This window comes from Triticum urartu, chromosome 1A (assembly GCF_056163025.1).
Source record: "Triticum urartu cultivar PI428250 chromosome 1A, HENAU_Tu73, whole genome shotgun sequence".
Lineage (NCBI taxonomy): Eukaryota > Viridiplantae > Streptophyta > Magnoliopsida > Poales > Poaceae > Triticum > Triticum urartu.
Genome location: NC_141873.1, coordinates 151,880,913 through 151,900,981, shown reverse-complemented (window position 1 = coordinate 151,900,981; position 20,069 = coordinate 151,880,913). Strand labels below are relative to the sequence as shown.

At 46.0% G+C, this 20,069-nt stretch overlaps 1 protein-coding gene and 1 pseudogene across 1 annotated transcript; both read right to left on the bottom strand.

Annotated features, from left to right (window-relative positions):
• Positions 1–5,234: 5,234 nt before the first annotated feature.
• On the bottom strand, positions 5,235–6,435 carry LOC147990427 (uncharacterized). Its single transcript, XM_087528090.1, has 2 exons — positions 5,848–6,435; positions 5,235–5,291 (listed from the first exon to the last, which is right to left on the bottom strand). The coding sequence occupies exons 1-2, from the start codon at positions 6,433–6,435 to the stop codon at positions 5,235–5,237; spliced, it is 645 nt and encodes a 214-aa protein (XP_087384216.1).
• An 814-nt stretch (positions 6,436–7,249) lies between these two features.
• On the bottom strand, positions 7,250–8,500 carry LOC147990426 (uncharacterized; annotated as a pseudogene).
• Between the last annotated feature and the right edge of the window lie 11,569 nt (positions 8,501–20,069).

Genomic DNA, 20,069 nt, shown 5'->3' with positions numbered 1-20,069 from the left:
AACAACACAGCATGCATGGATCAATAGCAACAACCTCGGCAAAATCGCTAAACATGTTAACAATCTGCCAGGAACATTTTATAGCAAAATTAGAGCTCGATTGACTCAAGCTAGGGTGCTCCATAATTGCAAAAAAAGACATGGATGGATAGAGCACCACAATATTAACAAAACATCCTTAATGACCATCCTCAAAAGAGTCACGGATCACTAGGAAACAACATGAACATATGGCATACAACAAAATCAGGACAAGGACTTAGTGAAAAACTAAGTCCCTGAAATCAGCATCACTGATTAAGCTACTTTGCATGCTTGTGCCAGTCACCATCAAGATCACAAAAATACATGGATACACCCCTGTAAAGATGGCATGGCATTCTACAAAACACATATAGAGCTCAAGATCATAGCATGCACACATTAATCATGGCAAAAATGACAAAAGGCCATTTGCTGAAACAGATCCGAAATAATCATCACATAGCCCTCTTCCAACAGCATTTCGGGCATCAAGATGAGCTCAAATGAAAATGATGCAATGAGATGAAATGATGTGCTCATCGAGATGAACATTTTGATATGCTACATGCACGAATCGGAGCTACGATGAGAAAGTTATGATGCGATGAACATGGCCACATGAATCTGGAACTTCGGGGACTTGGTGAAATTTTTACCTCCGCAAAAAGTCAATGCGGGATGAGGATATCCAGGACGTGGGGAGGAGCCATTTGGTTCGTCTCTCGGTGGATCTGATCCACTCCAGCCCGGATCTTGTCGGAGAAGTGGCTAGAGTTCTCGAAGCTCACCGGAGTGGATGGAGGAGGCCGGAGACGAGGAGGAGGCCGGAGGAGGGGGCCTCGGGTCCGTGGAGGGCGGCGCCGGAACCGGCCAGGATGAGACCGCGGAGGTCCGACGTATCCCGCAGTGGAGGTGGCCGCCGTCGAGCTGCCATGGCGGGGCGGCGAGCTCGCGGGAAGACGCCGCGGGCGCGGAGGCGGTGCGCAACGGCGGCGGGGTGCGGGCGGCGAAGTGCAGGCGCGGCGGTGGTCGGCGATGGTGGTGGGCGGCGTGCGGCGGCCGGCGGTGGAGGCGCGCGGGCGCGGGCGGGCGGCGAGGTGCGGTCGGGCCCGGCGCGGCCCGGGGCGGGCCGGCCATGGGCTGAGGCGGGCCGAGGCGCGGTGGGAGGAGAGAGAGGGACAGGTGGCGCGGCGCGAGTGGAAGAGGGAGCCGGCGCGCTGATGTGGCATCCCCTGGTTGGTCGGGGTGAGGTGGCCGGCTCCGGTGGACATGTCCGGCGCGGAGGGAGTTGGATCTAGGGTTTCATCTGCGCGGAATTTCGGGGGAGGCCACATATTTATAGGTAGAGGGAGCTAGGAGAGTCCAAATGAGGTGCGGTTTTCGGCCACGCGATCGTGATCGAACGACCGAGATGATGGAGGGGGTTTAGGTGGGTTTTGGGCCACTTTGGAGAGGTGTTGGGCTGCAACACACACGAGGCCTTTTCGGTCCCTCGGTTAACCGTTGGAGTATCCAACAAAGTCCAAATGGCACGAAACTTGACAGGCGGCCTACCGGTAGTAAATCAAGGCCGCATGACAAGTCTCGGTCCAATCTGAAAACGTTTAACACCTGCACACGAAAAGAGGTAGAAAGGGACACCGGGTGACATAGGAGCGCCGGATTGCAAAACGGACAACGGGGAAAATGCTCGGATGCATGAGATGAACATGTATGCAAATGAAATGCACATGATGACATGATATGACATGCATGACACGCAAGCAATGACAAGGCAACAACAGCGAATAACTGGAGGACACCTGGCACATCGGTCTCGGGGCGTCACAAAGGTAAAGTTCATCTCCATGAGGAGGTCTTGATGGAGCCGCCCAAGAGGGGGTCTTGAGTCCGCTTGGAAGGATCTTCTCCGATGGAGGCGCGATCTCCGAGGAGAAGGTAACCAAGTGGACGAGCAAAGCTCTCACACAAACATGAGCTAATCCTTCACTAACCCTAGAAAGGAGGTGGAGGTGGTCTATTTATAGTATAAGCCACGAAGGTGTAAGTGAGAGAGGGATACAAGGCCAAAGGCTTGCGGCTGCGCACATAGGCGTCGGACGTTCGGTGGGTGTCATACATCCGGAGGCTACCGTTCTGTTGCTGTGACACGATACGAGAAAACGGCATTTTCTGAAAATAGACTTACGGGGATACAACGAGTATATGTACAAATGCATAAAAAATCAGCACTAATAGAAAATATTTTGAGAATGATAAAATTGAGGTTAATGAAGTAACCTGATCTTTTGAGGATGATAAAATCAGCAGTGAAGAAGTTGCTGCATTTTTCAAGTGTCGTGTGTGAGGGTTTGTTTTAGCGATCAAAATTGCATATGAAACAGCCCACAATCGGCCTCCTGATGGGCTCTGGTTCAAGTCGTAACAACCCTATACGTATCCATGTGGTATCCCCATCGTATCCCAGCCGTTTTGCATTTTGCTCCTTTTATTTTAATTCAGAAAAAGGGGATACTTAGGGATACGTGTATCCCCTGCGTATCCATGCGTATCCCTGTTCTGGCCACGTTTTTTGCACTGATACAACACCTCCCAGCCGTATCCCTGCAACATAGGTCGTGGGAGGGTTCAAGGTGGTGCATTACCGTGGACGTTAACATAGATGTAGCTAGTTCTGATGTAAGTCTTGCCGAGTACAATTGTACTCACCCTTGTTGTTCATTAATAACTTGTTGCAGAGTAGGCTTACAACCCCGATGGTGGTTACTACGTGGATCTCAATGTCGGCGTGTAGTTTGGAGGTCCAGACAACAATCTATGCCTTTGGAAGGGTCACTGTATTTTGTTCATCCCTCTTAGGCTTTCATTAAACATGTTTTACACTCGGGCATATTTCGCTTCCGCTGATGCTTGATGTACTGTTGGGTCATGCAACCTCTGCTTTTAATATATCTGCTATCTTTGCTCTCTTATGAGACTTTGTTATATATATGCTTTCAAGGGTAGAGTTGTGTTACTTGTTTTCACACACACGGCGTGCATGATGCAAGTATTGATATAAAGTGCACGTTCTGTGTAGGGTCTTGGAATCTATGTTATGCATGTGCTAGCGGATGATCGAATACAGGGTGAAGCAATTCATGTACTGAGAGCTTAGGAGCTATATCACGCTACTCCAACCATGTGTCCATTTTACTGGTTGTGGCTGGGTATGTATTGATGCTTCGGCTCAGTTAGATCAATTGAAGGAATGTTTGAGACCACCCCGCTCGGACGAGGTGATCCAGTAGTGGGGTAGTGGCTTGAATGTTTCAAGCTCTCCAAGACTATTAGGAGCTCACGGCCCATCAAAGATTGGTGTCGTTGTCCGAGCGTGAATCTCAGCTTTATGCATCATTCTCTATAGCTAGATTTGTGTAATTTTGGTCCTAGGGTCCGACAGCGTTTGTATCAAAGTCGGGTTTCGATCCCGAGACCTGTGGGTTATGGGCCCATGTAAGCATCTCTAATGTCTATATCTCTACATATTTTGTAAAATGCATAAGGAATTATATTATTGCACAAATGTATGCATGTATACAATCTAGCACTGCATTTTTTGGTAATTTCTTCGATATTCACATGTAGCCAAACCCTATATGGTGCACATAAACATATGCTTCAGCTTTTGATATTCACATGAAGCCAAGCCAATACAAGTCAAGCAAGCAACCATGATCAACAAGTCAAATGAAAGAAAAAAGATAAGACCAAGTCAAAGAGGCCAACTAAGGCAAAGAAGCTTAAGTGAAGAATCCCATCATGGTGGAGGGATGAGAGGGATTGGTCCACCATAGGCTATGGACGTCCCCTCCTAGTACACCATGGACCCATGGACCAAAGATTAGGTCCACTACCGCTCCACCTACCATCTCAATGGTAGTCTTGTTCATCTGTGAAGGACCCATAGGCTATATAAAGCCCCCATGTGCATGTAACTCGGTCACTCTCAAGAGAATCAAGTGTAGTGCACGGAGGTTCAAGCCTCGTGCAGGGAGCTCTAGGGCCATGTCCGAGGAGCCTCTTTCGACTAGGACCGACGTTTAGGAAGAGAAGTTTGGAGAGTGTACAGCGTTGTTCAAGTCGGGCTTCCAGCCAAACCTCCCATGACGCCTCCCTAACATAGGGCTAGATCACAGTCCCTCAAGGCAACTGAAACTATTAAGGAAACATTGAAGTGTCAATATTGTCGGTGTACAGCCACGTTCGTTGTAAGGCCGTCGTGCACACCCCCAATTAAATCATTATTGTGCTCCCTTTACTAACGACATTCATGATAATCACGATTGCGGACAATATCTGTAATACCTAATAGATAATATATGAAACTACTTTTCATGATGAATCAAATGATATAAATTTTGTATTGTGGGTATTGATATATTTTTCTAAAAACTTGGTCAAACATGCACCCGTTTGACTTTTGAAAAAACAAATACACCTTATATAAAGGAACGGAAGGAGTATTGTATAAGCTAATCTAGAGGGCAGTCCAAAGGACTTGAATATCAAAATGGCATCACAAATCCAATTGTTTATTCTGTGTTATGCAATCATCCTACATGGCTACATTGGTCATATGCAATAATACATGGTCCTCTCATTTGCAAATATTATCTCATACAGGCAAGAATCACCAGCTCGGCATATTGAAAATCAATTCGCAGATCAACCAGATAAAAATCCCAATTTTCCACATTCTCAGTTTAGTTCATATATCTCATAATTAATCTATTTATGTTATTACCCATACAGATCGAAGTGCTTGAAGAAACTAAACAACTCATGCAGTTAGGCCTGAATCACAATTGAAACTAGAAATGAGCATATATGTGCATATACAGCTACAAATACTCTATAACACTAAGCTCCCTAGTTTTAAAGAGCCCACATTCAATTGAGGTCTCCAATTGGGATTGGGTCATCTGATTTTTACCGGGTCAACAATTTCTCAAAGCTCTCTAATTCAATTCTTTTATACTATACACTATGGTTCCCGATTTTTAAGGCCTCGCGATTAACTGAGGTCTTCAATTTAGAATTGGTCAACATTTCTCAAGGGCTCTCTCATTCGTGATTCACTATGTTCCCATTTTAAACAATTTCATTCAATTGAGGTATTCAATTTTGGATTTGGTTTACAATTTTGACCAGGCCAACGATTTTTCAAATCAATCAGCAGCAACCGGCCTATGAGAACACATCAATCCCGTGCACTCTCCAACCACCTACAAAAAAGAATCGTCACCATGTGATACTATGGCACCAATATAGTACATGCAGCCCCTAACGTGAAAATTTCCCCACATAAATATACGTTAGTTGGCGGATAACACAGAACCGCACCACGAAAGGCCCATCAAATCACCGCATTATAAATAAATATAAAACACACTCCATCATCGCTCCCATCTGTCAAACTAAATATTCCATCAGCTCCACAATATAAGGGGTATTATTTTTTGGAAGTCAAATTTCTTTAATTTTGACAAAGTTCAGAGTAAAAAGTATCGACATCCACAATAATAACAAATGAGTACGTAAATTCATTTCATGGTGAATCTAATCATATCGATGTGATTTATGAATTTTGATATATTTCTCTACAAATTTGATCAAACTTAACAGGTTTGACTTTTCAGAAAAGTAAAAGACGTTATATTTTGAAACTTTTTTTTAAGAAACCCAACAACACCAACTGCGTAGCAAAGCGCACCTAGCTTCTAGTAACATTGGTAAACTGGAAGTCATATATAGAGAATTAGCATTTGACGAACGGGTTACCTGCTCGATGTTATACCCAGGGCTGGGGTCATTCGAGAGCTCGAGGATCCGCGCAAAGCGGTCGAGGCAGTTCCCGACGGCAATATCAATGGTCTCACCGATGATCCTGTACTTCCCTTCGCTATACGCGATGACCCGCGTGTTGCCACCTGAGACGTAGAGCACAACAGGGTCCACGGCGCTGGTGATCGCGCGGCCCATTTCAATGTGCGCAACACAGTGATTGACAGCGACAAGCGCTTTCCCCCATAGGAGCGACAGAGCCCGGGCCGATGCGGCGGCGACCTGGAGAGGCCCGCCCATGCCGGGGCCCATGGTGTAGCAAATGCAGGCGAGGTCGACAGGAGAGGCATCGGCCTCGGCGAGTGCTACGCGGAGTAGAGGGAGTAGGTGGACGAGGTGGTGCTGCACGGTCTCCCGGGGCAGGAAACCGTGGCTTGGTGGGGTGATGTATGTATGGCGCGGGTTGGAGAGGATTTGCCCGGAGATGGAGACGATGCTGATGCCAATCTTGTTTGCTGAGGACTCCAACCCTAGAGAAAATGGGCCAGGTGGGTGGCTACTTGCCGGAGACGACGACGAGGCCATGGCGGCGGCGGCGAGGCGGTAGGGTTTGAGGTAGTGGGCGGGGAGAAGGGACTGAGTTGTGCGTTACAAAGTGCAGATAAAACTAGCTCAGATTAGACAACCCGGCGTATCCGCCGCGCCCATGCCTATAGAGGCCCATAAGGCCTTGTAAAATGCTAAGAGTATGTCTAAGGCCCTGTTTGGTTCGGCTGTGAATTTCTAAAAGGAGCTGTGAAAAAACAGCTGTGAAAAAATAGCTGTGAAAAGTCTGATGTGAAAAAGATGTAGATCATTTGGCAAACCAGCTGATACAACTTTTTCATATTTTGGCCCGCAGCGGAATCAGATTTTGTAAAGGACGTCATGGGCTGCTTCCGCTTTTGGTTCAGATTTTGGTAGCGGATTTCTAGAATCGGATTCTGCTAGATTCGCCCTTTGGTTTACATTCTGCTGCGCGGCAGCGGAATCCGTCGATAAAAGCTGAACCAAATAGGGCCTAACAGAGCCCTCAAAAACTCAACCTTCAAAACCAGTTTGAGGGCTGAAAAAATGTCATTTTGAAGGCCAAAAATCCCTGGCGCATTCTATTTTAAGGGTTGGTTTGAGGGCACTGATCTGCGCCCCGGCCTTCAAACCTTCAAAACAGGACAGCAACATAAATCACTCTCAAATTTGCAAATAATCATGATCACATACATGAAACAAACGTGCAAATCATCATCATCATCACATAGTAAATCCCATGGATATCATAGCAAGACATACAACGTGCAAATGATCATCATCACATAGTCATCGAAGACATCATTTGCAAAACATGAAACGTATGAACAACTCAAGCACCGGTGAAGTTGTCCACACCTCCATCGCCTCCACCACTCATCGATGACTCACCTTGGAGAGTATACAACGCACCACCACCAGCACCACGCAGTAGCCTCTTCCTGCCCGCGATGTTCTCCTTGTACTCCATCCACCACGCCAATTGCTCTTCATCCATGTCCTTTCTAGACATCATCATGTGCTCCTTCTCCTCGGCCAGGAGCTCCTTCCATGCTTTTGCTTCCTTGAGCTTGATCATCCTCTCCTCCATGTCGGCCTTGCGCTTGGCATCTTCTCGCCTTGCTTCCAATTGTGCAAGTTTCACCTCTTTCTTTCTCTCGGTGATAATAAGCTTTGTCTCCAATTCCTTCGTTCTCAATGTCTCCTTTGACTTAATCATTTGATCAATCTTTTACCTCAAGCTTGATGCCTCCGCTTCCATCTTCATCCTTTCTTTTCCCTTCCTGGTTCCGTCGGGCTTGTCATGGTTTCTTCCTTCTTCATCACTATCATCCATTTTGAGCATATCCGATTTGTTCGGTGCACTCTCTTGATCCCTCAATTTCCATTTGGCAAGATGTTGGAGCAATGCCCAACAATGCTTGAATGGGAAGGATTTGCCCTTGGAACTGGCCATGTCCTTGTACCTCAAGTCGGCATATTTCTCCTAAAACATATCATCATTGGAAGCATATCAAAATCACAACCAAGCATAACCAACAAGTAAATAAAGCATGAACAAACAAGTAATAAGCATGATATTTGTACTCAGATAATCACTCTCAACGCAGACACTTGGGGGTTGATCCCTCACTTGATCCATAGCCGCACTCCAACGAGCACAAGCGGGTTTCATCAACTCCCACCGGCCTTGAAGCGATATGTAAGAACGAGCTCTCAATGTGGCAGTCTTGGGTTTCAGATTGCAATACATGTCCTCAATGCGTTGCCAATAACGTTTCCCGGTTTGATCGGTGTCGGTGACCGCATCCACCCCCACTTGCGACCAAGCCTTGACCAAGAGGACATCTTCAACCTCCGTGTAGTTCGCCGTGCGAATTTGCCTTCGAGCACCACCTCCCGCTTCAAACACTTCCTCTCCGATCTCGGTGACATCTTCATCTTATTCCTCCTCCTCACCCGCCTCCTCCTCCTCACCCGTCGGCTCCTCAACATGGAAGTCGAAGGAAGCAAGTGGAGGAGACCCAATGTTCACCTTCGCGTCCTCGAGCAAGGCCCTATATAACACGGTTGGTGCGGACATTTCATCGAACACGTCGGTCACGGTTGGCAGCATTGGAGCGGCCGTGCTCGGCGGTGGCGGTGGCGGTGCCGCGGTATGCTTGGCACGACTGTTTGCAAGCTGATTCTCCTTGCGCTTGGTAACAGCCGCGGTGGAGGTTGCCGGCTTGGCGGGTTTCGCCGCCTTCGCCGCGGGGGTGGGCACGAGTGGCTTGCTTGGCACGACGTGGGTGCCTGCCCGCCTCCATTTTTGGCCGATGTGGGTGGCCGCCACCATCTCCGCCACGACGGCGTTGGTCGAGGTGGCCGGAGGCGGGAGGCGCAGGGCGGGGCCGGGCGCGGCCACGGGCGCGGGCGCGGATGAAGCCAGCGGCGGAGGAGCGGCGGAGGGGGTGGCCGGGGGCTGGAGGGGCTCCATGGCCGGTAGCGGCGACAAGAACGGGCGGCGGCGGCGCGGATGAAGCCGGCGGCAGGGAGAGGAGGCTTGGGAATTTTCCCTCCCGTGCACAGAGTTGACCAAGTGAGGGTTGGGCCTTCAACTTGCCCCAAACCCTCACTAGTGCAGGTTGGCCTTGAACTTGAGGGTTCGGCCTGGATTTTTTTTGAGGGTTTAGGGATTTGTGGGTATTGATCTGCGCCTTTTTTTGCTCAACCCTCAAACTGGCAGTTATTTTGAGGGTTTGACCAGTTTGAGGGCTCTGTTAGACATGCTCTAAGCAGCTAGATTAGGGCCAGTTTTTTCGTAGCTATGTAGAAATAAGCTGCTCTCAAAATAAACACCAAACAAGACTGGTTTAATTTAGTAAAAAAAGTCCCCTAGTTTACCTAGGGTTTTCTAGTCCTCTCGGCGGCCCGCCGCCCTGAGTTCCTCCTGCTGGCAAAGACAGCCGATCGCACTCCCTTCAATCCCCATCGACCTCCTTGCATCACTAGGACTGCTCCAAGTCCTTGTTTGCGTCTCTCATTGCTGAGGCTGAAGGTTCCCCTACAGATGATAGATCAAGACTTCGTGTAAGATGGCTTTCTCTACGGAAGGATTGGGATTGAAGGGCCTGGTGGATGAAGATCCAAGCAAGCTCCTGTAATGATTGCATCTGTAGGATGACGAAATTGACATACTAATGTGAGAAGATGAAGTTGATATGACCGAGGAGAAGCCCAAGTGGCTAGTGTCGGTGTCAAAACCGGCAGATCTCGGGTAGGGGGTCCCGAACTGTGCGTCTAAGGATTGATGGTAACATGAGACAAGGGACACGATGTTTTACCCAGGTTCGGGCCCTCTTGATGGAGGTAATACCCTACGTCTTGATTGATTGCCTTTGATGAGTATAGGGATTACAATAGTTGATCTACCATGAGATCGTAATGGCTAAACCCTAATTGTCTAGCCTATATGATTATGATTATGACCTCCTCTACGAGCTAAACCCTCCGGTTTATATAGACACAGGAGAGACCTAGGGTTATACAGAGTCGGTTTACAGAGAAAGGAATCTTCACATCCGAACGCCAAGCTTGCCATCCACGCAAAGGAGAGTCCCATCCGGACACAGGAGGAAGTCTTCTTTCTTGTATCTTCATGGCCCATTAGTCCGGCCCAGTCACATAGCCCGGACTCTCGAGGACCCCTTAATCCAGGACTCCCTTAGTAGCCCCCGAACCAAGCTTCAATGACGATGTGTCCGGCGCGCAGGTTGTCTTCGGCATTGCAAGGCGGGTTCCTCCTCCGAATACTTCAAAGCATCTGACCCGAAGAGTTATATCCGGCTTTTCATTTAATATCATACCCTTTGGCTCCCGCGCCTCCGTCTCTTCTGCTTCCACGTGTCGAACGAATACAAAAGGTCAGAGTATTTTTTTCACATAACACCCTGGCCATAAAAAAGGCGTCTATTTAAAGGGATTGGATCTCAGATGCCATTCCACACCAGGCGGAAAATCCTTAGAGCTCGCTAGGAGAAACCACTCAAACATGGCTAGCGCTCCAAGTTCTTCCTCCCACCCTCATGGCTCTAAAAAGGCAATTGGGAGAGATGCTCAGTATCCCATGCCCAGCTGACCAAGCTCCAGGCGCAAGGCTACCTTCCCCCTGCGGATCTAGTCCCGGTGCGAGCGGGATTAAATTCTTTTACGGGCGAAGCCCTGGCGGAAAATTTCCCGAATTCTTCAGAAGGGGAGCGAGTGTGCTTCATTTCCTTTCTCTTGAGAGGCATTGGATTTCCAATCCATCCTTTCCTTCGAGGTCTCTTGGAGTATTATGGCCTCCAACTGCACAATCTCACGCCGGGCTCCATTCTGCACATCGCGGGCTTGGTCGCTCTTTGCGAGCTGTTCCTAGGCTGCGAGGCCCATTTTGAGTTATGGAGGAAACTGTTCTGCCTCGTCCCTCGCTCCCAAAAGGGGTCCATATTCGAGGTGGGTGGCACCGAGATATGGCGCATAGCCGGAACCGGATACCTGTCTGGCACACCGAAGAAGGCATCCGAGGAGTGGCCCTCGGAGTGGTTTTATATTGAATACATCGCTCTCCCCAACCCAGTCCGAATGGGCCTTCCCGAATTTTCCAGCAGTCCATTGAAGAAAGGCCACAGCTGGCGCCCTCGGAGCCTCGAGGAGGAAGATAGCGCGGAAGTCAAGATGTTAATGGACAAGATAAAAATACTCGCCCAATCCGGACTATCGATGATTGAGGTCATGGCAATTTCCATAACGCGAGGCGTCCAGCCACTCCAATCTAGAGGACTCCCCATGTGGAACTACAACGAGGAGGATGATACATCTCGCTACGGGCGCAAGGGTCCGGATGACTTTGCCGCCCTGGCCGCCATGCTGGCGGATCTTTATAAAGGGGAGAAAGAAGAATTCACCCGCCTTAAGTGCCGGGACGGATTCTCCATGTACAACCCCCTAGCTGGGTAAGCTTTCAATCCAGAATCGTATTCAATCCTCATCTTAAGCCGCAACTAGTTCGACTCAAACCGACCATCTTTAACAGGAATGGCGGAAGACCACTACGGGGATCTATAGCCCCGCTCCGCAGCCGGAAAATCATATTCGGGACCTAGATCCCGGATTTGAGGAGGATCTGGATATGTTTGTAGAGCTTAAGGAGGGGGTCTTCTATTAGGTGAGCTACGACGACACATAAGTGGCCATTGTAGCCGATTACCTCGGTCTCTCGGCCGTCTTCCCACGTAAGTGCCCAGGGAGCATCTCCTCCAAAAGAGCTTCCTCGTTATTCCTCACCCACCGCACTATCTCGTGCTCGAAAGGGGAGGCGCTCGGCACGCCATGCTGCACCAGAGGCATCTCATAAGAGAGCGGCGCCTGCGTCGGGCGGGTTTTCAAAGAGGAAGGCAAATGACAACATGGCCGAGCCTTCATCAAAGAGGTATGGATTCGAATACGCCCCCTGGCAGTCACATCGAACTATGACATTATCCGCTTTGTTTTATCAGGAAGAGTGTTTGCCAGACTATGTCCAGGGATCCTGCCGGTCGCGCCTCTACCAATCAGGTTCCAGACCCTGCCTCTAGGGCGGGGGCTGATACGGGAGTGACGCCGGATTGTCCTCCTTCAGAGGATTAGGATGATGTTTGCGTCACGAACTCTGAAGTAGAGAGCTCCATAAATCATTGGCGACGGAGGGCCGCTCTTCGCGACCCAAGCTTTACTAAAGAGGCGTTCAATGCCTTCAGCACATTCGAGCTGCTCGGGATGGGCTTGCCAAAGCCACTGACCAGTATTTGAAAGATATGCGGGTAAGTATGCATTGTATAGATCTGGTAACCATATACCAGTAGCCCCCGAGACTTGAAGCAGTTGAAACAACTGATTTAAGGTGAAGGAAATATGCCCTAGAAGCAATAATAAAGTTATTATTTATTTCCTTATATCATGATAAATGTTTATTATTCATGCTAGAATTGTATTAACCGGAAACATAATACATGTGTGAATACATAGACAAACAGAGTGTCACTAGTATGCCTCTACTTGACTAGCTCGTTGATCAAAGATGGTTATGTTTCCTAACCATAGACATGAGTTGTCATTTGATTAGCGGGATCACATCATTAGGAGAATGATGTGATTGACATGACCCATTCCGTTAGCTTAGCACCCGATCGTTTAGTATGTTGCTATTGCTTTCTTCATGACTTATACATGTTCCTATGACTATGAGATTATGCAACTCCCATTTACCGGAGGAACACTTTGTGTGCTACCAAACATCATAACGTAACTGGGTGATTATAAAGGTGCTCTACAGGTGTCTCCGAAGGTACATGTTGGGTTGGCGTATTTCGAGATTAGGATTTGTCACTCCGATTGTCGGAGAGGTATCTCTGGGCCCTCTCGGTAATACACATCACTTAAGCCTTGCAAGCATTGCAACTAATGAGTTAGTTGCGGGATGATGTATTACGAAACGAGTAAAGAGACTTGCCGGTAACGAGATTGAACTAGGTATTGAGATACCGACGATTGAATCTCGGGCAAGTAACATACCGATGACAAAGGGAACAAACGTATGTTGTTATGCGGTCTGACCGATAAAGATCTTTGTAGAATATGTAGGAGCCAATATGAGCATCCAGGTTCCGCTATTGGTTATTGACCAGAGACGTGTCTCGGTCATGTCTACATTGTTCTCGAACCCGTAGGGTCCGCACACTGAACGTTATGATGACAGTTTCATTATGAGTTTATATATTTTGATGTACCGAAGGTTGTTCGGAGTCCCGGATGTGATCACGGACTTGACGAGGAGTCTTGAAATGGTCGAGACATAAAGATCGATATATTGGATGACTATATTTGGACACCGAAAAGGTTCCGGGTGAGATTGGGACAATACCGGATCACCGGGAGGTTATCGGAACCCCCCAGGAGGTATATGGGCCTTATTGGGCCTTAGTGGAAAGGAGGGGAAAGGAGCACGGGAGGGGGCGCGCCCCCAAGCCCAATCCGAATTGGGAACGGGGCCGACCCCCCTTTCCTTCCTCCCTCCTTCCTCTTCATTCTCTCTCCTACTCCTAATAGGAAAAAGGGGAGTCCTACTCCCTGTGGGAGTTGGACTCCCCCTAGGGCGCGCCACCCTCCTTGGCCGCCCCCCTCCTCCACTCCTTTATATACGGGGGCAGGGGGGCAGCCCATAGACACAACAGTTGATCATTGATCTCTTAGCCGTGTGCGGTGCCCCCCTCCACCATAGTCCTCGATAATATTGTAGCGGTGCTTAGGCGAAGCCCTACGACGGTAAAACATCAAGATTGTCACCACGCCGTCGTGCTGACGGAACTCATCCCCGACACTTTGTTGGATCGGAGTCCGGGGATCGTCATCGAGCTGAACGTGTGCTAGAACTCGGAGGTGCCGTAGTTTCGGTGCTTGATCGGTCGGGCCGTGAAGACGTACGACTACATCAACCGCGTTGTGCTAACGCTTCCGCTTCCGGTCTACGAGGGTACGTAGACAACACTCTCCTCTCTCGTTGCTATGCATCACCATGTTCTTGCGTGTGCGTAGGAATTTTTTTGAAATTACTACGTTCCTCAACAGTGGCATCCGGGCCTAGTTTTATGCGTTGATGTTATATGCCCGAGTAGAACACAAGTGAGTTGTGGGCGATATAAGTCATACTTCTTACCAGCATGTCATACTTTGGTTCGGCGGTATTGTTGGATGAAGCGGCCCAGACCGACATTACGCGTACGCTTACGCGAGACTGGTTCTACCGACGTGCTTTGCACACAGGTGGCTGGCGGGTGTCAGTTTCTCCAACTTTAGTTGAACCGAGTGTGGCTACGCCCGGTCCTTGCGAAGGTTAAAACAACACCAACTTGACAAACTATCGTTGTGGTTTTGATGCGTAGGTAAGAACGGTTCTTGATAAAGCCCGTAGCAGCCATGTAAAACTTGCAACAACAAAGTAGAGGACGTCTAACTTGTTTTTGTAGGGCATGTTGTGATGTGATATGGTCAAGACATGATGCTAAATTTTATTGTATGAGATGATCATGTTTTGTAACCGAGTTATCGGCAACTGGCAGGAGCCATATGGTTGTCGCTTTATTGTATGCAATGCAATTGCACTGTAATGCTTTACTTTATCACTAAGCAGTAGCGATAGTCGTGGAAGCATAAGATTGGCGAGACGACAATGATGCTACGATGGTGATCAAGGTGTCGCGCCGGTGACGATGGTGATCATGACGGTGCTTCGAAGATGGAGATCACAAGCAAAAGATGATGATGGCCATATCATATCACTTATATTGATTGCATGTGATGTTTATCTTTTATACATCTTACTTTGCTTAGTTATGACGGTAGCATTATAAGATGATCTCTCACTAAATTTCAAGATAAAAGTGTTCTCCCTGAGTATGCACCGTTGCCAAAGTTCGTCGTGCCCAGACACCACGTGATGATCGGGTGTGATAAGCTCTACGTCCATCTACAATGGGTGCAAGCCAGTTTTGCACATGCAGAAATACTCGGGCTAAACTTGACGAGCCTAGCATATGCAGATATGGCCTTGGAACACTGGAGACCGAAAGGTCGAACGTGAATCATATAGTAGATATGATCAACATAATGATGTTCACCATTGAAAACTACTCCATTTCACGTGATGATCGGTTATGGTTTAGTTGATTTGGATCACGTGATCACTTAGAAGATTAGAGGGATGTCTTTCTAAGTGGGAGTTCTTAAGTAATATGATTAATTAAACTTTAATTTATCATGAACTTAGTCCTGGTAGTATTAGCATATCTATGTTGTAGATCAATAGCTCGCGTTTAGCTCCTCTATTTTATTTTTGATATGTTCCTAGAGAAAACTAAGTTGAAAGATGTTAGTAGAAATGATGCGGATTGGATCCGCGATCTGAGGATTTTCCTCATTGCTGCACAGAAGAATTATGTCTTTGATGCACCGCTAGGTGACAGACCTATTGCAGGAGTAGAGGCAGACGTTATGAACGTTTGGCTAGCTCAATATGATGTAACTTGATAGTTTAGTGCACCATGCTTAACAGCTTAGAATCGGGACTTCAAAGACGTTTTGAATGTCATGGACCATATGAGATGTTCCAGGAGTTGAAGTTAATATTTCAAGCAAATACCCGAGTTGAGAGATATGAAGTCTCCAACAAGTTCTATAGCTAAAAAGATGGAGGAGAATAGCTCAAGCAGTGAGCATGTGCTCAGATTGTCTGGGTACTATAATCGCTTGAATCAAGTGGGAGTTAATCTTCCAGATAAAATAGTGATTGATAGAATTCTCTAGTCACCATCACCAAGTTAGTAGAACTTCATGATGAACTATAATATGCTAGGGATAACGGAAATGATTCCCAAGCTCTTCGTGATGCTGAAATCGACGAAGGTAGAAATCAAGAAAAGCATTAAGTGTTGATGGTAAACAAAACCACTAGTTTCAAGTAAAGGGACAAAGGGAAGAAAGGGGAACTTCAAGAATAACGGCAAGCAAGTTGCTGCTCAAGTGAAAAACCCAAGTCTGGACCTAAGCCTGAAACTGAGTGCTTCTACTGCAAAGGGACTGGTCACTGGAAGAGGAACTACCCCAAGTAATTGGCGGATAAGAAGGATGGCAAAGTAAACAATGGTATATTTGATATACAGATTATTGATGTGTATTTTACTAGTGTTCGTAGCAACCCCTCGGTATTTGATATTGGTTCAGTTGCTAAGAGTAGTAACTCGAAACGGGAGTTGCAAAATGAACAAAAACTAGTTAAGCATGAAGTGACGATGTGTGTTGGAAGTGGTTCCAAGATTGATATGATCATCATCGCACACTCCCTATACTTTTGGGATTAGTGTTGAAACTAAATAAGTGTTATTTGGTATTTGCGTTGAGCATGAATATGATTTGATCATGTTTGTTGCAATACGGTTATTCATTTAAATTAGAGAATAATTGTTGTTCTGTTTACATGAATAAAACCTTCTATGGTCATACACCCAATAAAATGGTTTGTTGGATCTCGATCGTAGTGATACACATAGTCATAATAATGAAGCCAAAAGATGCAAAGTTAATAATGATAGTGAAACTTATTTGTGGCACTGCCGTTTAGGTCATATTGGTGTAAAGCGCATGAAGAAACTCCATGCTGATGGGATTTTGGAATCACATGATAATGGATCACTTGATGCTTGCGAACCATGCCTTATGGGCAAGATGACTAAAGACTCCATTCTTCGGAATAATGGAGCGAGCAACTTATTGGAAATAATACATATTGATGTATGCAATCCGATGAGTGTTGAGACTCGCGACGGGTATCGTTATTTTCTGACCTTCACAGATGATTTGAGCAGATATGGGTATATCTACTTGATGAAACATAAGTCTGAAACATTTGAAAAGTTCAAAGAATTTCAGAGTGAAGTGGAAAATCATCGTGACAAGAAAATAAGGTTTCTACGATTTGATCGCGGAGACAAATATTTGAGTTACGAGTTTGGTCTTCAATTAAAACAATGTCGAATAGTTTCACAAATTCGTGCCACCTGGAAACACCACATCATAATGGTGTGTCCAAATGTCATAACCGTACTTTATTGGATATTGTACAATCTATGATGTTTCTTACCGATTTACCACTATCGTTTTGGGGTTATGCATTAGAGACAGCTGCATTCACGTTAAAAAGGGGCACCATCTAAGTCCGTTGAGACGACACAATATGAACTGTGGTTTGGCAAGAAACCAAAGTTGTCGTTTCTTAAAGTTTGTGGTTGCGATGCTTATGTGAAAAGTTTCATCCTGATAAGCACAAACCCAAATCGGAGAAATGTGTCTTCATAGGATACCCAAAGGAGAAAGTTGGGTACACCTTCTATCACAGATCCGAAGGCAAGACATTCGTTGCTAAGAATGGATCCTTTCTAGAGAAGGAGTTTCTCTCGAAAGAAGTGAGTGGGAGGAAAGTAGAACTTGATAAGGTAATTATACCTTCTCCCTTATTGGAAAGTAGTTCATCACAGAAATCTATTCCTGTGACTACTACACCAATTAGTGAGGAAGCTAATGATGATGATCATGTAACTTCAGATCAAGTTACTACCGAATCTCGTAGGTAGACCAGAGTGAGATCCGCACCAGAGTGGTACGGTAATCCTGTTCTGGAAGTCATGTTACTAGACCATGACGAACTTGCGAACTATGAGGAAGCGATGATGAGCCCAGATTCCGCAAAATGGTTTGAGGCCATGAAATCTTAGATGGGATCCATGTATGAGAACAAAGTGTAGACTTCGGTTGACTTGCCCGATGATCGGCAAGCCATAGAAAATAAATGGATCTTCAAGACGAAGACGGACGTTGATAGTAGTGTTACTATCTACAAAGCTAGACTTGTCGAAAAAGGTTTTTGACAAAGTTCAAGGTGTTGACTACGATGAAATTTTCTCACTCGTAGCGATGCTTAAGTCTGTCCAAATCATGTTAGCAATTGCCGCATTTTATGAAATCTGGCAAATGGATAAACAAAACTACATTCCTTAATGGATTTAAAGAAGAGCTGTATATGATACAACCAGAAGGTTTTGTCAATCCTAAAGGTGCTAACAAAATATGCAAGCATCTCAGAGTTGGAATATACGCTTTGATAAGTTGATCAAAGCATATAGTTTTATACAGACTTGCGGTGAAGCCTGTATTTACAAGAAAGTGAGTGGGAGCACTATAGCATTTCTGATAAGTATATGTGAATGACATATTGTTGATCGGAAATAATGTAAAATTATTCTGCAAAGCATAAAGGAGTGTTTGAAAGGAGTTTTTCAAAGAAAGACCTCGGTGAAGCTTCTCACATATTGAGTATCAAGATCTATAGAGATAGATCAAGACGCTTGATAAGTTTTTTCAATGAGTACATACCTTGACAAGATTTTGAAGTAGTTCAAAATGAAACAGTCAAAGAAAGAGTTCTTGCCTGTGTTACAAGGTGTGAAATTGAGTAAGACTCAAAACCCGACCACGGCAGAAGATAGAAAGAGAATGAAAGTCTTCCCTATGCCTTGGCCATAGGTTCTATAAAGTATGCCATGCTGTGTACCAAATCTATTGTATACCCTACACTGCTTTTGGCAAGGGAGAATAATAGTGATCTAGGAGTAGATCACTGGACAGCGGTCAAAATTATCCTTAGTGGAATAAGGATATGTTTCTCGATTATGCAGGTGATAAAAAGGTTCGTCATAAAGGGTTACGTCGATGCAAATTTTGACACCGATCCAGATGACTATAAGTCTCAATCTGGATACATATTGAAAGTGGGAGCAATTAGCTAGAGTAGCTCCGTGCAGAGCATTGTTGACATAGAAATTTGCAAAATACATACGGATCTGAATGTGGCAGACCCGTTGACTAAACTTCTCTCACAAGCAAAACATGATCACACCTTAGTACTCTTTGGGTGTTAATAACATAGCGATGTGAACTAGATTATTTACTCTAGTAAACCCTTTGGGTGTTGATCACATGACGATGTGAACTATGGGTGTTAATCACATGGTGATGTGAACTATTGGTATTAAATCACATGGTGATGTGAACTAGATTATTGGCTCTAGTGCAAGTGGGAGACTGAAGGAAATATGCCCTAGAGGCAATAATAAAGTTATTATTTATTTCCTTATATCATGATAAATGTTTATTATTCATGCTAGAATTGTATTAACCGGAAACATAATACATGTGTGAATACATAGACAAACAGAGTGTCACTAGTATGCCTCTACTTGACTAGCTCGTTGATCAAAGATGGTTATGTTTCCTAACCATAGACATGAGTTGTCATTTGATTAGTGGGATCACATCATTAGGAGAATGATGTGATTTACATGACCCATTCCGTTAGCTTAGCACCCGATCATTTAGTATGTTGCTATTGCTTTCTTCATGACTTATACATGTTCCTATGACTATGAGATTATGCAACTCCCGTTTACCGGAGGAACACTTTGTGTGCTACCAAACGTCACAACGTAACTGGGTGATTATAAAGGTTCTCTACAGGTGTCTCTGAAGGTACATGTCGGGTTGGCGTATTTCGAGATTAGGATTTGTCACTCCGATTGTCGGAGAGGTATCTCTGGGCCCTCTCGGTAATACACATCACTTAAGCCTTGCAAGCATTGCAACTAATGAGTTAGTTGCGGGATTATGTATTACGGAACGAGTAAAAAGACTTGCCGGTAACGAGATTGAACTAGGTATTGAGATACCGACGATCGAATCTCGGGCAAGTAACATACCGATGACAAAGGGAACAAACGTATATTGTTATGCGGTCTGACCGATAAAGATCTTCGTAGAATATGGAGGAGCCAATATGAGCATCCAAGTTCCACTATTGGTTATTGACCGGAGACGTGTCTCGGTCATGTCTACATTGTTCTCGAACCCGTAGGGTCTGCATGCTTAACGTTACGATGACAGTTTCATTATGAGTTTATATATTTTGATGTACCGAAGGTTGTTCGGAGTCACGGATGTGATCACGGACTTGACGAGGAGTCTCGAAATGGTTGAGACATAAAGATCGA